The sequence below is a fragment of the Stegastes partitus genome, unplaced genomic scaffold (assembly GCF_000690725.1).
Source record: "Stegastes partitus isolate 25-593 unplaced genomic scaffold, Stegastes_partitus-1.0.2 Scaffold185, whole genome shotgun sequence".
NCBI lineage: Eukaryota > Metazoa > Chordata > Actinopteri > Pomacentridae > Stegastes > Stegastes partitus.
In genome coordinates, this window is record NW_007577916.1 from 232,271 (window position 1) to 249,119 (window position 16,849).

A 16,849-nucleotide genomic window follows, 5' to 3' on the forward strand; every position below is an offset into this window, starting at 1 on the left:
CGGGGGAGGAGATAGGAGAGCAGGTGGGGGTGAGGCGGTGGTGTCCTGCCGCAGGTCTCCAGTCTGTGGAGGCACTGAAGACAGGAGGGACACGCTGCGTCGTTTCACCGCACCGAGAGGCGATGTGTGCGTCCCCCGAGCGCCGACATGGGCAGAGGCGGCCCCGTCACAGATGCTTCCCCGTCAGCGGTCACTCCCAGCCCGGGACGCAGCCTCCGGTGTCCACATGAGGAGGGACGGCGGTGCCGGACTCCACTCGGACGCACAGTTGTGAAGTTGCAGAATTATGAAGGCGAGACGTCCAGCATCTGAGGGTTCCCGGGCGGCGCGCTGACAGCCATGGATCACCTTTTCAGGAGAAAGCGAGTCGGTTTACTGAAACCCCTGCTCAGTCTGTCTCTGGTCTTTGCGTCTTTTCTCATGATCCACAAGCTGAAACTGTCGGAGAAGGACGCAGTGGGAGTTAAGCACATGAGGGATGCGGGCTGGTGCGGCTCCGAGTGCTTTTCATTCAAGAAGGGAGTCGTGAAAGCTGGTGTGGGGAGCTCCGACCCTCCGGTGCCTGTCGGCGTCTTGGACTCGCAGCGCGTCTCCAACAGGACTCCGGCTTTCTGGGACGCACAGGTTCTGAACTGCAGCGAGGACGCGTCGGTGAGGACTCAGGACTGGTTCCGGCGCTTGGACCCGAGGTTTCATCAGTTTGTTCTGCACAGGCACTGCAGGTATTTCCCCATGCTCATCAACCACCCGGAGAAGTGCGCGGACGGAGAGGTGCACCTCCTCATGGTGGTCAAGTCCGTTATCGAGCAGCACGACCGGCGCGAGGCGGTGCGTAAAACCTGGGGCAAGGAGCACAGTGTGGAGGGAAAGAAGATCAAAACTTTATTCCTTCTGGGAAGCCCCACTACCGGCAAAGACACCAAGAACCTCCAGAAACTGATCGAGTACGAGGACCGGATCTACGGGGACATCCTGCAGTGGGACTTCATGGACACGTTCTTCAACCTGACACTGAAAGAGGTCAACTTTCTCAAATGGTTCGACATCTACTGCCCCGGCGTGCAGTTTATCTTCAAAGGAGATGACGATGTGTTTGTGAACACACACAACCTGCTGGAGCTCATCGGCTTCAGGGTGGAGGAGCGCAAAGAGGCCGACTTGTTTGTTGGGGACACCATCTCCAAGGCGATCCCCATCCGAAACCGGCAGAGCAAATACTACATTCCCAAAGAGCTCTATGATAAGCCATACCCGCCCTATGTCGGAGGTGGGGGCTTCCTGATGTCCTCCCAGCTGGCCAGAAGGCTCTTCGTGGTGTCCGAGGACCTGGAGCTGTACCCCATCGACGACGTGTTTTTGGGGATGTGCCTGCAGAAGCTCCACTTGGCCCCAGAGCTGCACCCGGGGTTCAGGACATTCGGCATCACCAGACGCAGGGTGAGTCCCATGAACAGCGAGCCCTGCTTTTACAAAAACCTGATCGTGGTGCACAAACTGAGCGCGCAGGAGCTGCTGAGGATGTGGAGCGTGGTGCACAACGAGGAGCTGGTGTGCGCGCAAAGGACCTCCATTTAACCCACAGCTCATGTAAAACTAAAATAAATGCATTGAGCAAAGCTGAACTCCCAGAGGGGACAGGACAGACTGCGCTGAACTGGTCGTGATGATGGTTTCATGGAATGTGCGGAGTCAGTGTTCACCGGATGTGATGTTGAGGAACACACAGCACACAGGTAGTCTGCGTTTCCAACAGTCAGTATGCCAGAATGAACCAGGGCGCAGTGGGAACAGGCTGGACTCCCCGCCGACTTCTTGCCATTTTGTAAAACCACTAGCGCACAGCTCCACACTGTGAACGCGCGTAAAGATGGTTTCTGATTCTTGGTGCCATTCCTTCAGAGACATGCCAGTGTGTGTTGGTGCAGGTATGCCTCAGCCTTGTTCCATCCAGGTGTGATTCAGGACGTCACCATGACGACAAAGTGAACTACGTGGACTTCAGCACAACAAACATCTGCATTCATAGAGGAGTGATTCCTCTGCAGAGCTTTGTGAAATTGTAAAAAATCTAATGATTTCTTTCTTTTCTCTTTTTTTTTTAAAGTTAATATATTGTTTTATTTTATTTTTTAAATCACTGAGTGTGATTGACAGGCCTGAAACCAAAGAGACCAAAGGGCTGTATCACTGTAGATTCCTGTATGACAGTGTAAATAAACCCCTCACAGCTTTGTGAACACAGAAACACTGCTGCAGCATCTGATTGATACCGATGTATGAACGGCACTCTGGGAACCACTCAGAGCAACTTCACTGTCTAAAACGTCTGCAGTCGAGTGTACGAGTGGGTTTTGCTGTCACAGGAAGCTCAGCCTACATCTGATCACAAAGGTCGTCCACTCACACAGCAGCAGGGATCTTGGTTCATGTGCAATGTTCCCTTTAATGTTGCTCTTTTTAACAAATGCACATACATTTCAAGAAAAATAGCAATTTATTGCAAAAAAATACTGACTGCTATGCACATAAATCACAATAAAACATCCACTGTCGCAGTAGTTCTCAGTACAGAAGCAAATTTCGACAGACGTTAGAAATGCAGTCTGATGTGTCCACAGCTGTTGTCATTAGAATATGTTGGAACAATCTGACACCATTGTTAGGATGCATCTGCTCACAGACTGGTCCTCCGTCTTCACTTATTTTACAATCAACGTTGTCGTAACACTGTGGAGCACAACAGGGGCGGAGAGATGACTGATTCTGAATCTGTGAGCTTGTGTGGTTTTCCAGCTAATTCACAGTTTGTCTGGGTGTCATTTTCAGCAGAAATCTAAACTTGAGGGAAAACAGGTGCTACACAAAGCCAGCTGTAACTAGGAACCATTTCTTCTTTTATTATTATTTTAATAGGTCTCTGAGATTAAATCTCTGCTTTGTGTCTCACTTCTACTCCGGATTGTCAGGAGGCATTAAGTAGGGCAATAAATAAAGTCCATTCTGCACTAAAACCTCAGCAGGGAAACATCATCCCTTTGGCAAAGTGCTCCTTGATTGCTTCTACACACTTTCTTAAGACGAGAAATGAAAAGCGATCAGTAAACAGATCTGTGAAGACGAAGATAAAGCTCCTCGCAGGTTGACAATGGCTTTATGACTGAAGAATCACCAGAATCTGGAGGGTTGCCAAGGACACAGGTCTTCTGTTTGTAACTGAACCTCTCTAGTTACCGCCTCTACGAGTGTTCGTCTGAGTGTCACTCATTGTTTCCTGACAACACGTAGTGACTGTAATCAATGAGAAGCTCTTCAGCAGATTCATCGTGTGTAAACTGATGCTGGACATGTTTCATCTTTATGTAGAAATATGAAGCTAAAAACAAAATGCTTAGATTTATATTAGTAGTTGATAAAGAGAAGCCTCCAGACTAGCCTGTGAAAGCAGATGGATAATGGAGTGCGAGGAAATTGCCCTGATGATGTCAGAGTGAGGTCATCAGGGGTGTCTCAGCCACTTTGCCTGCAATAAACTTTAAAGATGTGGCGTCCGTGAGCTGTGGGTATTCAGCAGACGGACAGGATCTGAACAGAGGACGTCACCGGTTAAAGGATCAAACAGTTGTGAGACGCTACCTACACCGTCAGTCAGGACACAGCTGTCACTACTGCTAGGGTTTTATTTATTTATAACAATTACCAATTCTTTTGTGAATCCGTCTCCTGCGAGTCCCTCAAACTTAACAGACGTACAGTGCAAAGGCGATGGACTCCCACTTTAAGCCGTACGCTTCCCCTCCGACAGAGGCTCCAAAACAGCTTCGTGAAAAATAGGAGCCTCGAAAATCCTGTAAGGTGACACCAGTAAACAGAACACTGTGCTCATGTTTACGAGCCCTGCAGGTGTTTGATGCTCGAGGCGTGATGAGAAAACAGGCCGAGCCAGTGTTCTCCTCTTTGTGTGAACTCGGTGGTAGATGTAAAGCACCTCGCTGTGATGCCAGTTTGTGTTAGCTGACGAAACAGGCGTGTTCCCTTTTTGGTCATCTTAAAATATATATTACATTATTAATGGCTTCGATTTATAAAACTGTATTGACGTTTAATATATTGCATAAGCCAGTGATTACATCTGAAACCTCTCATGTGTTCTCAAAAAAGTGCCAAATGTGGGAATATAGAAGCAGAGAATACGGGAGCAGGTGGGGATGTTTGTGGATGTTGGGTTCCTCCTCTGGGTGTAGGAGGGCCTCTGGGTCGCATCCAACGGGTTTCAACGCTTCCCTGGCGTGTATCGTCTGGCTAAGGGTGCCAGGGATGGGATCCGGCTGCCTCTGCCCATGGGCCTGGCTCGGGCCCCGACCGACCAGGCTTGCTTCAGCTTGGCTCCACTGACAGCCCTGCCTGGACACACACACACACACACACATACATACATACACACACAGACACAGACACACACAGACACAGACAGACACACACACACACACACACACACACACACACACACAGACACAAAATGGCATCTACACTCAACGGCAGTGTGATGGCTGAAGGAGAGGAAACCGTTTCCACTAAACAGAGCAGCCTGCATCACCTGTGATGTGAGTACAAACAGGAAGACTTTGTGGTGACGGCAGCTGGCGGTGATGTGATGACAATCTAGAAGAGTTTGTTCCTTTGCTTGTCGCTGTGAGCTGCAGGCTGACTCACACGCTACAGTAAGCTGCTGCTGATGCGTCTGTCAGCCTCATCATGAAACTATAAAAATGTCACAATCAGTAATAGAAGATGCTGCAGTATAGTGATGCCACTCTAAAACACTTTATCACAGGTAAACGTCCTGCATTCACATTTTTCCTGAACTATAAGGCTTCTGTTTACAGTGGAGACGCCCAAAGTGTGCCGACAGGATGTAATGCTGTTTTAATGAGGCAGACAGTCAGCAGCGTCACGTAACAGTGGTGGGAAAACGCACTGATGCACTATTTTTATTCACGTTTCTATGTGATTTTTGAAGGTGGTCAGTAACACAAGCAAGTGCTCTTCTTTTAAAGAGGCTCTTACAGAATGTGTATACAAGTCACAGTCCAGATTAAAATCCAGGCGGAGTTTAAATCTGTCTAGGCGAGATTAACATTTAGATTTTGCTTGGACCAAATCAAAATCCTTCTAGCATCATAGTGAGATTGTAATCCTGTCTGGGTACATTTTAAATCTACCTAGGCAGAATTAAAACTTTGATTTGGTCTAGACCAAACTGAAATCATCTTTATAACAAACTGAGATTGTAAGAATGCCCAGGTAGGTCTAAAATCTGACCACACCGAATGAAAAATCTGAATTAAATCAGAATTATAAGACTGATTTCACCTAGACCAAATTAAAGTCATTCCTATGTATGTAGTGTTTGTAGCAGTCTTGTGTGGCTGTTAAACATGACCACAGAACACCTCTGCATGTGTGTCTAATCATTTAATAATGTGAGGTTCACACATGGTGACGTGTGGACGTTATATCAGATTAACACCCTGTGATGAGTCAAACCTCACTTTATATTTGTCCACATTAAAATGAACCCAGGCAGGATTCTAATCTCATTATGACATTAGAAGGATTGTAATTTGGTTTAGGCCAAATCAACATTTTAATCTCACCGAGGCAGATTTAGAGTCCGCCTGGTTTTTAATCTGGACTGTGACGTATATATCAAACTGTGGCTGCTAAAAACGGTTCACGGTGATAAAAACTGGTTTATATATCGTGAGATCCTTAATAATGTAGCTTAAATGTTTTCAGCACCGGCCATCTACTGTGAGTGCACGGGACAACACCAACGGTCACTCTGGCATCGGTGTCATATAAACCAGCTAACCTTCAACAAACCATCAGGCCTCAGAAAATCCACCACATATACTAAAACCAGGGTTCTAGCAAAACGTCGCTAAATACGGACGCACTGATTCCCACTACAGTCCAAATTAAATCCGTCACTATTTTTACGAACCGCCTTCTGTGTGCTGAGGCAGAGAGCTGTAGTGGAAAAGCTACGACACGAAGCCTTACCAACGAACATTGGCACTTTCTGTAGCTCTCACACTAAGCGTTGGGGTGGTGGGTGTAAGCCGGGGGTGTATGAATGCTTTACCTTGTGCTGGCTGGGTTCTCTGGGACACCGCAGTCCTGCGTGAGTTTTGTTTACAGCCCTCCCTACCCATGAGGTGAGCCTTCCAGGCCTGGAACAGGGACAAAGTAGCTCAGTGAGTTTGTTCCTCTCCCAGCTACTTTCTTGACTGGGACAACCACGGGTGACTGTAGAGCCAGTCAAGGCCCAAATGGCCGCCCTCCCTCCCACTAACACTGCCGTCTTTCATTGGGTTTACACTCAGAGCTCGAGCAAGCGGAGTGCAGCTTCTGCTGGAGTTTTTCTTTAATAAGGGTGTACGAGGTGACAAACTGCATGCAGTGAATCAGATTTTTAATGAGAGAGCAGATACGTTAGAGCTGAGGCTGAGTGTCTGAGTCACCGTGAAGGTAAACACAATCCTGTGCATCGTCTATGGCTCACATCTAGTGTTCTGTACAGTCGCAACATGGCTCATAGGAAAAGCACCGAACTGAAATAGAGCCTTGGTACCGTTTCATTATTATTTCTTGCTGTTTGTTCTCTCTGTTGTTTAACTAGAAGTGTTCAACAAAGACACTCACATATGTGTGAAGCACAGTAACAGAGCCAACACACAGTTTTCAGAGCAAACTTTTAAACGTTTGCTGCAAATGGAGACGAATAAACACAAATGCTCCGGATGGACTTCTGGCTTTTTAAGCATTTGGCCCATAAATGAGTCAAAGTTTTATCAAACGGAGGTTACTCCTGCTGGTACTGACATAAAATACGGTTCTTCTAGTAACAAACTCTTAACATGTCAAACCACTACGGTTTGGTAGAAACAGGAAAAGAGAAGCACATGGATCTTTGCTCATATATTAAAAAGATCTATGGGTGCTTTTCCTTATGCTCCCTGTGTCCTCTCTCCTCCTGTGACCTGGACGTCATTCCCCGCCATCATGGAGGGCTTTGCAGCTCATTGAAGGTCCAGCATTGTGCCACTTTTCAGCCAATGGGACACCAGATGGAAATTAGCCTTGTGCTAAATCCAACATATCTACTGCAACCTGAGACTGTACGTTCATTAATACGCACTGTCCCGTCCAATAAAACAAATGTGTCTTTTAATTTCTAGCTCAAAATACTGCAAAGACGGTTCATTTCACCATCACTGTATGACCCATGGTTCTAGTCTGGTTCTAAACGGGCTGCTTTAGTGCCTGTAGCTCTAAATGCAGCTGAGCTGTTCCTGTCCACGTCCTCTTCAGGAAGAAGACTCTCTATGCAGCTGTGGTTCACGACGTCACACAAAACAGCTTAACGCACTGGACCAGGGCTTTCTATCACTTCAAGCTTCCTCTCTGAGGAATCATTTCACACGGAAATGTCGGTGAATTCACAGCACAGTCGTTCCTAACTCATGCGCTGCATGCCGAGTTATAAAATCTGTATTTTATTGGTGCAGACCGGCAGCTTGGAAATGGCTGAGAGGTCACTGCTTCGTCCTCGTTCTGCTGTCTGACAACAGAAACAAGTGTAAATGAAAACCTTATTGGGGATTTTGCTCCGATAAGACACAGTGATTGTGAGCACAGAGAGCAGGAGGGAGTCAAACAGGTGTAACCTCCAGCCAGGTTCAGACTGACAGGTGACATGACAACAGCCCAGTCCTCGTTTACTGGTTTTAAACAAGAGAACCACGGGTGAATCCTCCCTGAAAGGAGCTAAGGTGTGAATGCCAGAGAGGGAAATGAGAAGACTCATTAGGATAATAAAAAGCACCCTATTACTGTTAACTAGTTTGTGTTCATAAGGCAGTTCCCTTTTCTTCTGGATTAGTCAACAACAGTATGTGACCAACAGATTGTACCAGCGTGCTTTACAACATTAAAAACAACCCATAATATGTTCAAGAGGCATTTCATGATAAATTAATCTGCATGGACTTATCGAGCGTTTCGTGCTCTCTTCATGCGTGTCCGTGCATTCTGACCAGACCTGTGCTGCTCGGACTGATTTTAGCCTCCTTGAAAACAAGCTGCATGATTTATTGAGCTCCACAAAGACTCGGGAGAGAAGAGAAAGGCGACACCGCTGAGACAAGTCTTTGTGAGGCAGAGAATCTTGTATATCCATTTTAAACTTCTCTGAGACGCAGAGGATTAGCGTGGACGTGTAGCTCGGAGGGTTCTGAAACGTGAGCACTGGTTATTTAAGAGAAGAGGCTATTTGTCTTGTGGTTATGTAATATTCAGCACTCAGGTTATATCCAATGCATGTTTATGTTTGATTCTTCTTTGACACGGTCTACATGCTGATTAATACTGAGATGACAGCATCAGTAAATCTGTAGAGCTGGATTTAAAGGAAGCTTCAACTTGTCCTATTTTAATACAGGAGAATGATGACATTTTAAAATCAGCTTATAATTAATTAGCATCAAAAGCATAGGATTATCCTAAATTGCAATGACTACAAAACCTGAGGGATAGATGATCATGTCTTCACTTCTCCCAAAACTAATAAGAATGTGAAGAATGTGATGCCCATGAGGAACAAAGGCTTCGTCTCCTTTGAGGTCCTTAAAGGGCAACGATAGCTGTGTTTTACCTCCACACCTGTTTGCTCCCAAAGCCTCACATTAGATGCTTTCTGACTTCTGTGTTGATAAGAAAGCAACACAAAGACCGAGTGAAGTTCAGGCCTGAAGTCAGTGGAAAACAAACATCTGATATTTTATAATCTAGTCAGAAATGCAGAACATGTTTATGCTGCTTTAGCCCGTCGCTGTACGTCTGTCGATAGCTGATCATTTGTAGCTGTCATGTGCAGAGTCTCACCTCCTCTCCAGGCATGAAGTTGTTGTGACACAAAGGACAGTGGTTGGAGCCTTTACCCGATGTGGAGGCTGAAACAGAAACACGACACCTTTAAGCTGCCCCTTACACAATTACAGAAGAGATCCCCTAAACAGCTAAACTACACCATCGGAGGAGAGCGTATTCAGATACAACATGAGCTTTGGGAATATAATGCAATCTAACTCACTGTCCAGTGTGTGTTTGTAATGAACAGGTAGAACACATTGTAGGTATGCTGTAGTCTCTCTGGTGTCAATTATTTATGGAGCATACGGTTGGTGACAGACAGAGTAAGCTTTGTATTGTCTGGACTTTTATCATGACAATATTGAAACTGCTGCTTGTCAAACATGGCCAGCAGTGGTGCAGCCAAACTGGGCAAAGCAAAATGAAGTTCCCATGAAGAACGCTGACCTCAGCCTTCAGACAGGAAATCAAAAGTCCTGCTGCAACAGGACTTTTGATTTCTTAAAGGGCTTTTAGAGAATATTGTCTGGATGAACTGAACCAGTTGTATAAAAAAGAGGAACATTTCAGCTGTACTGTGTAATAAACTGAAGGAGAGTTACGGTAAGAAAAACATATTTATCCACCTGAGGTTGGTAAATCAGGAAACACCAGACAAACAACAGAAATTACTTATTCGCATTAAATGAATGAGTAACTTTGGGTGCCAGGAGTCTGAACAACTAAGCAGACGTGACATGTGACCAAAGCCAAGATTTTGAAGAACACAACCAGAAGTTCATAAAATCATTGATGTAAAACAACAGTTTTCATTTAAAAGCCAATATTAACCAATGATGATGTGCCCTGAGGTGTTATTTTATTGTTTTCTTTTATTATCTAGTATTTAGATGGAAAAGGATGGAAAAGAAAATGACTCTGCAGTCATACAAAACCAACAAACTGCATTCTTTCCATTGCTTCAAACATGACCAGAAACTTTCCAAAAGCGTGAAAGAGCAGGAGGGAACTCACGGTTGCAGGTGGGACCCTGAACATGGCAGGTCATATCCTCGGTGGCCACGGCCTCGGAGCAGTGTGGGCACTGGCTGAAGCTGGACCTGTTCTCACACTCGCCCAGGAGGTGCTCGGTGAGGCTGGCTATCTCGACTACCTGTGAACAACATGCAGAGTCTCTGAGGCGGTGATCAAACAGCTGGACTGATGTCTGTTCAAGTGGATTGTTAACAGATGTGTCAAAGCCTCTGGAAATAGCCTACCTGTCTGCATTCGTCACAGCGCCGCAGCATCGGGCAGTGTTTCCAGTAGTGAAGGTCCAACCCGTCCTCTGTGAACGACTCGTCCTTTTTACCACAGAATATACACAAGCTGAAACAGAGTGTGGAAACCCCGTCACATTACATCCTACTGAAGCATACTTCTGGAAAGATTAATGTCAGAAAAACAACTTTAAATAAATGTAACACCTCAGCGTGAACTCCACATCAAACACTAAACCTGTGACTGTGGGACTAATCGGACCAAACCAACAGACCAAAGACACTCTTCTTGCATATTCACATTATTCCACCGACTGTTTAAGGATATGAACCGGGTTCTGAGTTACTTACTTGTCCATATAATTGATAGATTGTTGGACATCTGCAGCGTCCATCGTCTTGCTCTGGGGTGAAGGTTCTTTTGTCACAGCTTGGAATTAATGAGAATTATCGGTTAGTTCTCAAAAGTGCATCAATTTGAAGGCCAGTTGGCCAAATTATCAGATTAATCAGACCAAATGAGATCCAGTAGGAGATATTACTCAGTTGAGAAAACTCTATACATGTAGCTGGGCAGTAGGTAATGCCCCCATGACACACTTTAAAGATGTATGGCAAGAAGAAAGTTAGACTCGTATCACATCATACTTCTTTGGTGAGATCCAGTAATTGACAGACGTGAGCTCAGTCCTGTGAAATATTCCTTCAATATCAAATGATTTCAATATTTCCTGTTATGAATAATCAGCTGATACTTCAGAAGGACAATAATGAAAGCTCAAGTCCCAACACAGGTGAATGTACCTGTGGTCATCGACACACAAGTTAGGAAACCTGTGAACACCTGTAATCTGTGACTAGCTACCTGAGCTGCAGTGGACGTCCTCCTAAAATGGTGCAACCAGCAGTGTGGTATTTGCACAGACTCAGCGCGGCATGTCTGGTACCACACTGAGTAACAGTCCTGATACTGAAGCATGTCACCTGACTTGAATCAATTAATACACCATATTTAGAATATTTTATTAAAAAGAAAGGCAAAGCAGCACAACCCCTGCAGAACAGAACATCTGACAGAAGTAATATCTCAGTAACGGATGCTGGTCTCCTCCGTGCTGAGGAGGATTGAGTCCGACATCAAACATAAAGGTGGAAAAGGAAAAATATAAGATTTACTAATGAAAGGTGTACTGAGTGTTGTTTCGTTCCTACTGTGGTTTCTGCATTTTTTACTACAGTGAATTTTTCATTTTTCATTTTTATTCATAAGAGCAAATACCCCACTGTTATGTGACGCACGCTTTGAGAGGCGAAGCCCTTTATAACCATTTAAGTGATGTTGCACATTCAGTTCTGTTGTATAATACAGCAGCGCCAGACGACTGGTAGCACTGGTGTTACACATTACACCTTCTTGTTGTCTTTCATTGACGAGCTAAAACAATTACCCGGCTCGGAGCTGAAGCGGTTAAATTCTTGAGAGCGCTGTTGCTTGGCAACCGACGACAAAAGTAGACGAGTAAAGCTCGGCGCTCCCGTTAAAACGGCCAATGATTTGGGGCATTTTGCATCTCAATGCCAGGAAATCTAAATCCCACTTTATAAAGGGCCCTTCCATTTTCCACTCGCATATAAACACATCAGGCGTTAGAGCTGGAGCTCGCCATCAGCACGTCATTAGTTTTGTGCCATCCCTTTGTGCTTTAGGCAGGCCTTATCGGATCTGGGAGTGTATGCTGACACGAGCAGGAACTCAGCTGCATTTTTCTGATTCTTCCTATGAGGATATGTGTACGTACTTGCTTTGGAAGCTTTATGGGAGTCCTTGTCAACTTTGTGAGGTTCTTTTTTGATCATTTGTCCTTTGATGCTTTCATTTCCTCTCTCCTTCACAAACAGACAAAAAAACAGGAATAGATGTCAGCAGCAAAGACAGATGAAACCACAAATCTTTACCAGTGACAGACAGTTAGCTTAGAATAAATAGTGGCAGTATAATGTAGATATAATGCACCAGCATGCATGTGCACAGACTTTTTACTTATTTGTTTTTACCACGTCTGTGTGAAGTCATAAACACAAATGAGCAGACATTATGATGTGTAATGACAGCTCCACCTACTGTGATCTCTTTCAAGGCAGCCAGCTGCTCCTGAAGCGAGTGGATCTCCTCCTTCTCCTTCTGCCCATCCTGCTTACCACCGCCCTTCTTCAAAGTCTGCAGGAGGAGTGAAACGCCGTTAACCTATCTGTCAGACTTATTTTCAAACCATGCCCTCTTTAGTAGGTTATAACATTCTGGCTTCATTTCATTTCTTGCTTGCTGTCTTTTGTTTCATGATTTCTCCTTTAAAAGCTGCCTCGGTGTGAAGCTCTGCAGACTGTTGTGGCTGCAGTGCGGTGGTGCGGTTCTGTTGGCGACACCTTGGGCAGATGAGTGCTGTTCATTACATCCATCAGACATTAAACTGATACACGATGGTAAAACAACACCACATCTTGGGTGTATTGTGATCACACTCATGAAGTAAAAGGGTAAACGCTAACAAATCGTGTGACGAAAAAATATAAAAATGTTGGGTTTGTTGCAACCTGAGCTGATGTGACAATATTCCAGGAACACTATCTGTATTACACCGTGAACAAACACATCTATGAACCTGCCGTGGGTAATTTGTTTACATAAATGAGTAAAAGCACGGTGATAGAGGCTCTGGTTTGGGCAAACTGGTATCAGTGCAACATGAAACCTCGCTTCCTTTCCTTGTTACAGTCGGCCTGAAAAAAATACAAACACATATAGTCTCTTGTAAAAAGCCGAACTTCAAGTTTCAGCGTTTCAGAGTGCTCCCGTCTGCTTTGTCTAACAGTTTCACTCTCCACCTACCAGCTGCTCCTGCCTGACTATAATCTGTCTGAAAAAAAGAAGCACAACGTGAGCACGCCCATGACCCGGCAGCTTGATGCAGATCATTTAAACACAGTGTTGAGACATCATGAAAATCTCCCATTCTGTGGTTTATAGAACATGGAAACTTCAGGTATTCCTAAAACTCTTAACTGAGTGAGGAAGACATCGAGTGAACTGCAATAGAAAACACTTGCCTGGGTCTCCACCAGCTTGCCGTCGATCTTGGCAAAGCCATCAAAGAGGGTTTTGTAGAGGAAGTTCTTTGGTGTGGCAGCATCCGTGGGTGGAAGGTAGCTGAGAGCAGCGCCTCTGTGCTGCTGGTACATGGATAAGATGATGCGCACCGCCAGCTCTCGAACCGGCGACGCACTGTGCTCCAACGCCGCTGTGCAGAACTGACAGAGGACAACAGACCGTCTGTGAATGACTTGATATTACAGTGGGGTTTCCACCTGTTTCCAGACATTGTATGCATATTAGAAATCAGGGTTGTCTATTTTATAATCTCCCCGGCTGGAAACCTCCAAGAAAAAGCTCATGTCTTCACCAAGACAATATAGAGTCCCAGTCCACTTCTGATCCATGCTCATGTGAATGTCAAAGAAAGTGTAAACCAACCACATGAAAAGATGACTACCTCCAGGGCTTCAGTATATTCAAAATGTATTAATTTAAAGTACAGTTCACATTTCACTATTATATATTCATATGCATGGCTGAAGGGGTGATGACTGTCCTGCTAAAGCTCACAGTAACCAGGTTCTACAGACCACGGTAACTCCTTGTGTGATTTTATGGGGAGAATTATCAGTTGTGGATCTGGATCCACCTGATCTCTTTGAGTAAACTGTTTTCTACTTGAATTGAAACATGCTTTATGACAGGGGTGTCCAGTCCTGGTCCTGGAGGGCCACAGTCCTGCATGTTCCAGATGTTTTCCCTATTCCAACACACCGGATTCAAATGATCAGGATGGCTATCAGGCTTCTGCAGAACTAGATGATAAGCTGATCATTTGAATCAGGTGTGTTGGAATAGGGAAAACATCTAGAACATGCAGGACTGTGGTCCTCCAGGACCAGGACTGGACACCCGTGCCGTAGGGTCACATTGGAACGACCTACTTGAGGAAACAAGGCTGCAGATTCACTATCTTCTTTTAAATCACTTATAAAACCCACTTTCATAGACTCGCTTTTGAGTGATGTTCTCTTTCAGATTTTCGCCCGTTTCTTTTCCCTTTTTGTATCGGTACTGCCCGCTGTCCTTCTCTCTTTTGTCTTTCTTAATCTACTTTTGTCTTCAGCTTTTATCTTCATTCCCGTCTGTGATGTTGTCTTTTTAATCAGTTTTATTATAATACACCTTCCAGTAGTGAGCCAGCCTGTTCTTCTCCATTTTTATTGTATGTATTTTAATATTTTGAGTGTTTGCCTGCACTTTTAGACATGTACGTGCTATACAAATAAAGTTTAACATTATTATTATTATTATATTCGAGGGTCGTTATTCTTGTTTTCTAACAAGCACTAGAAGGACTGAACACATGACCACTATTCGTAACCTTTACACTGACCTCCAGTTAGTCATAGAACAGATTTTAAATCACTTTTCTATAAATTCACTCACAAGGTCGGGCCTAAACATATTTCTGATATGCTGGAAGACTGTGCAGCTAGGAGGTTAGAGGCTAGGCTAACAGTCACCAGCAGAGATGGATCCAGCTTCCTCGTGATTTTAAATGCACCACGAATATATTCACTGCCGCAGCTAAAAATGCTGACGTGCTCTTACTTTGAAAGCTGCAGACGCCACGGTGACCACGATGGCCGCTCTGTTACTTGATGCTCACACCTGTATGGAATGTTTAGATGCAGGTTGAAAACGCTTTGCTAAGCCTTTGTAAAGCAGTTTCAATTCCTTTTGAAAGTTGCCGCGACAAAATCTTGCTTTCTAACGTACAGAAGTCGAGGATTAATGAAGCAATATCTGCTCAATCTTTGCTATATATATAATTTCACGTGCAGAGCAACGACGCTGATGAGACAGTCCTTTCACAGAAGTGCATTTCATGACGTAAAACGAAACACAATCTCTGTAACGAGAGTCAGAACACAAAGACGATCCGGCCAGTGGAGAACATTAACATCCAAACTGTGTACAAAGGCCACCCATCCCTCCCTAAACAGCCCTACGGACAGCCCGCCATTATCCTCTGTTGTCTCTGCCCGACACCTCTCATTTTAATTACAGGAAATTCAATCACCCCCTCTTTACGCTCTGGCTTCTGCCTCGGAGCAGATCACCCGGGGAACAGTGGAGGAAAAGGGAGAAATGTTTAAACCATAGCTGAGCTAACACTGTGGAGAGGGGCGGTCACATGAGCTTAAAGAGCCAATAAAAAACAGACAGCAGGGAAAATTTTAGTGGAGGTGTTCAGCGTGAGCCATCCTGAGCGCTGTGTAGCTTCTAATTAAAAGATAAACTGCTTTTTCCAGAGTAACACAATCAGACAAAATCAAAGCATTTTGTGGTCTCAGACGTCCACAGAGAGAAAAATCTAAGATCTAAAGCCTTTTAAGTACCTCAGGGACATGTCCTGAAGTTATCCTAACTCTGCTGCAGTTGCTCTGGGGGCTGATAAAGGTCTTACAAGCTGGTGGGTAAACCAGCATCAGTTCTGATTAGCACAGTAGCTTACCAGCTGTCTCCATGGACGATTAAAAAAGCCAATTAATGGCTAACCTGTTCTGTGGTAAAGCTGAATTTCCATTTAAACCTGCCGTCTCTGACATGTTTCTCATCAAACTGTTTAATGTGACACTGGGGAGAGAAGGCAGGCAGCGGAACAAAGCACAGCCCTCCTGTCACATCTCAATCCAGCCTGGAAATGTTTTCCGAGCAAACACACGAGGCATCCGATACAAAGGGGTCAGGCCCCGCACAAGCATGCCAAAACATGCAAACTCAGGCCACACAGGGCCACCTGTGTGTTTCTGGCTTTAGAAGGGGGAGAAATTTAGAGGACAAACCTTACAATTTGTTCTCACAGATAACAGCCAAGCAGAGTGGAGAGGAGGGCTGAACGGGGGGATGGTAGGAGGACCGGCTGTAAACCAGAGAGGGCAGGACGGGACAGCTTGTTGGCCTGCCCCGCCAGGTCGACAGTTGGACAGTTTGCACACAGATATTAGGTCACTGCTGGAAACCAGAGGAGTGCAGAGGACATTGCAGTGGGCGCCAGTGGTGACAACATTGACTCAGCTGACCGAAGCTTACTGACAGCTTGGGAGCCGGGGAGGGACTGCTCACTGTAATCACTGAATGTAGCTGAAAGTCAGCCTGACGACTAACACAGGCAGCATACTGCGTGTATCTTATACAGTACGTGTCCTATCACGTTATAGAGAGCATGCTGTGGCTGTTATTTCCAGACTGGAAAGAGAATGACGGTGACGTTGAAGCACTGCCAAAAAGCTGCAGCTGTTAACAGCTGAGACACGTGTGATACCTGGAGCATTCCTGGGCTGCTGTCAGTCATTCTAAGTAAACAGATTAGGTTGTAAGATTTTAAAGTAAAAAGATATTTGAAAATGTTTGGTATGCTGTCGTGAATATTTCTGGCTTGGACACAAAAGCATCACAAACCGGTTTTAGACAGTGTGGCCAAACGTCTCAGGTGCTACTTCATCCATGAATACATACGACGAATGACGTGAATTCATCACCAGAGGGAGGACGCAAG

The 16,849-nt window shown here is 45.1% G+C and overlaps 2 protein-coding genes across 2 annotated transcripts in view; one reads left to right on the top strand and one right to left on the bottom strand.

Moving 5' to 3' along the window:
* The first annotated feature begins 7 nt into the window (after positions 1–7).
* On the top strand, positions 8–2,245 carry b3gnt7l (UDP-GlcNAc:betaGal beta-1,3-N-acetylglucosaminyltransferase 7, like). Its single transcript, XM_008280200.1, has one exon. The coding sequence runs from the start codon at positions 340–342 to the stop codon at positions 1,573–1,575; it is 1,236 nt and encodes a 411-aa protein (XP_008278422.1). The 5' UTR covers positions 8–339; the 3' UTR covers positions 1,576–2,245.
* A 230-nt stretch (positions 2,246–2,475) lies between these two features.
* cep104 (centrosomal protein 104) overlaps positions 2,476–16,849 on the bottom strand; it is a 29,378-nt gene continuing 15,004 nt past the window's right edge. The window contains exons 14-22 of the mRNA XM_008280201.1: positions 13,299–13,499; positions 12,316–12,411; positions 11,993–12,080; positions 10,545–10,623; positions 10,194–10,302; positions 9,949–10,087; positions 8,947–9,014; positions 6,146–6,233; positions 2,476–4,401 (exon numbers count right to left, since the gene is read on the bottom strand). Coding sequence (XP_008278423.1) covers positions 4,271–4,401; positions 6,146–6,233; positions 8,947–9,014; positions 9,949–10,087; positions 10,194–10,302; positions 10,545–10,623; positions 11,993–12,080; positions 12,316–12,411; positions 13,299–13,499 — 999 coding nt within the window. The 3' untranslated portion in view covers positions 2,476–4,270. The remainder of the gene's footprint in view (positions 4,402–6,145; positions 6,234–8,946; positions 9,015–9,948; positions 10,088–10,193; positions 10,303–10,544; positions 10,624–11,992; positions 12,081–12,315; positions 12,412–13,298; positions 13,500–16,849) is intronic.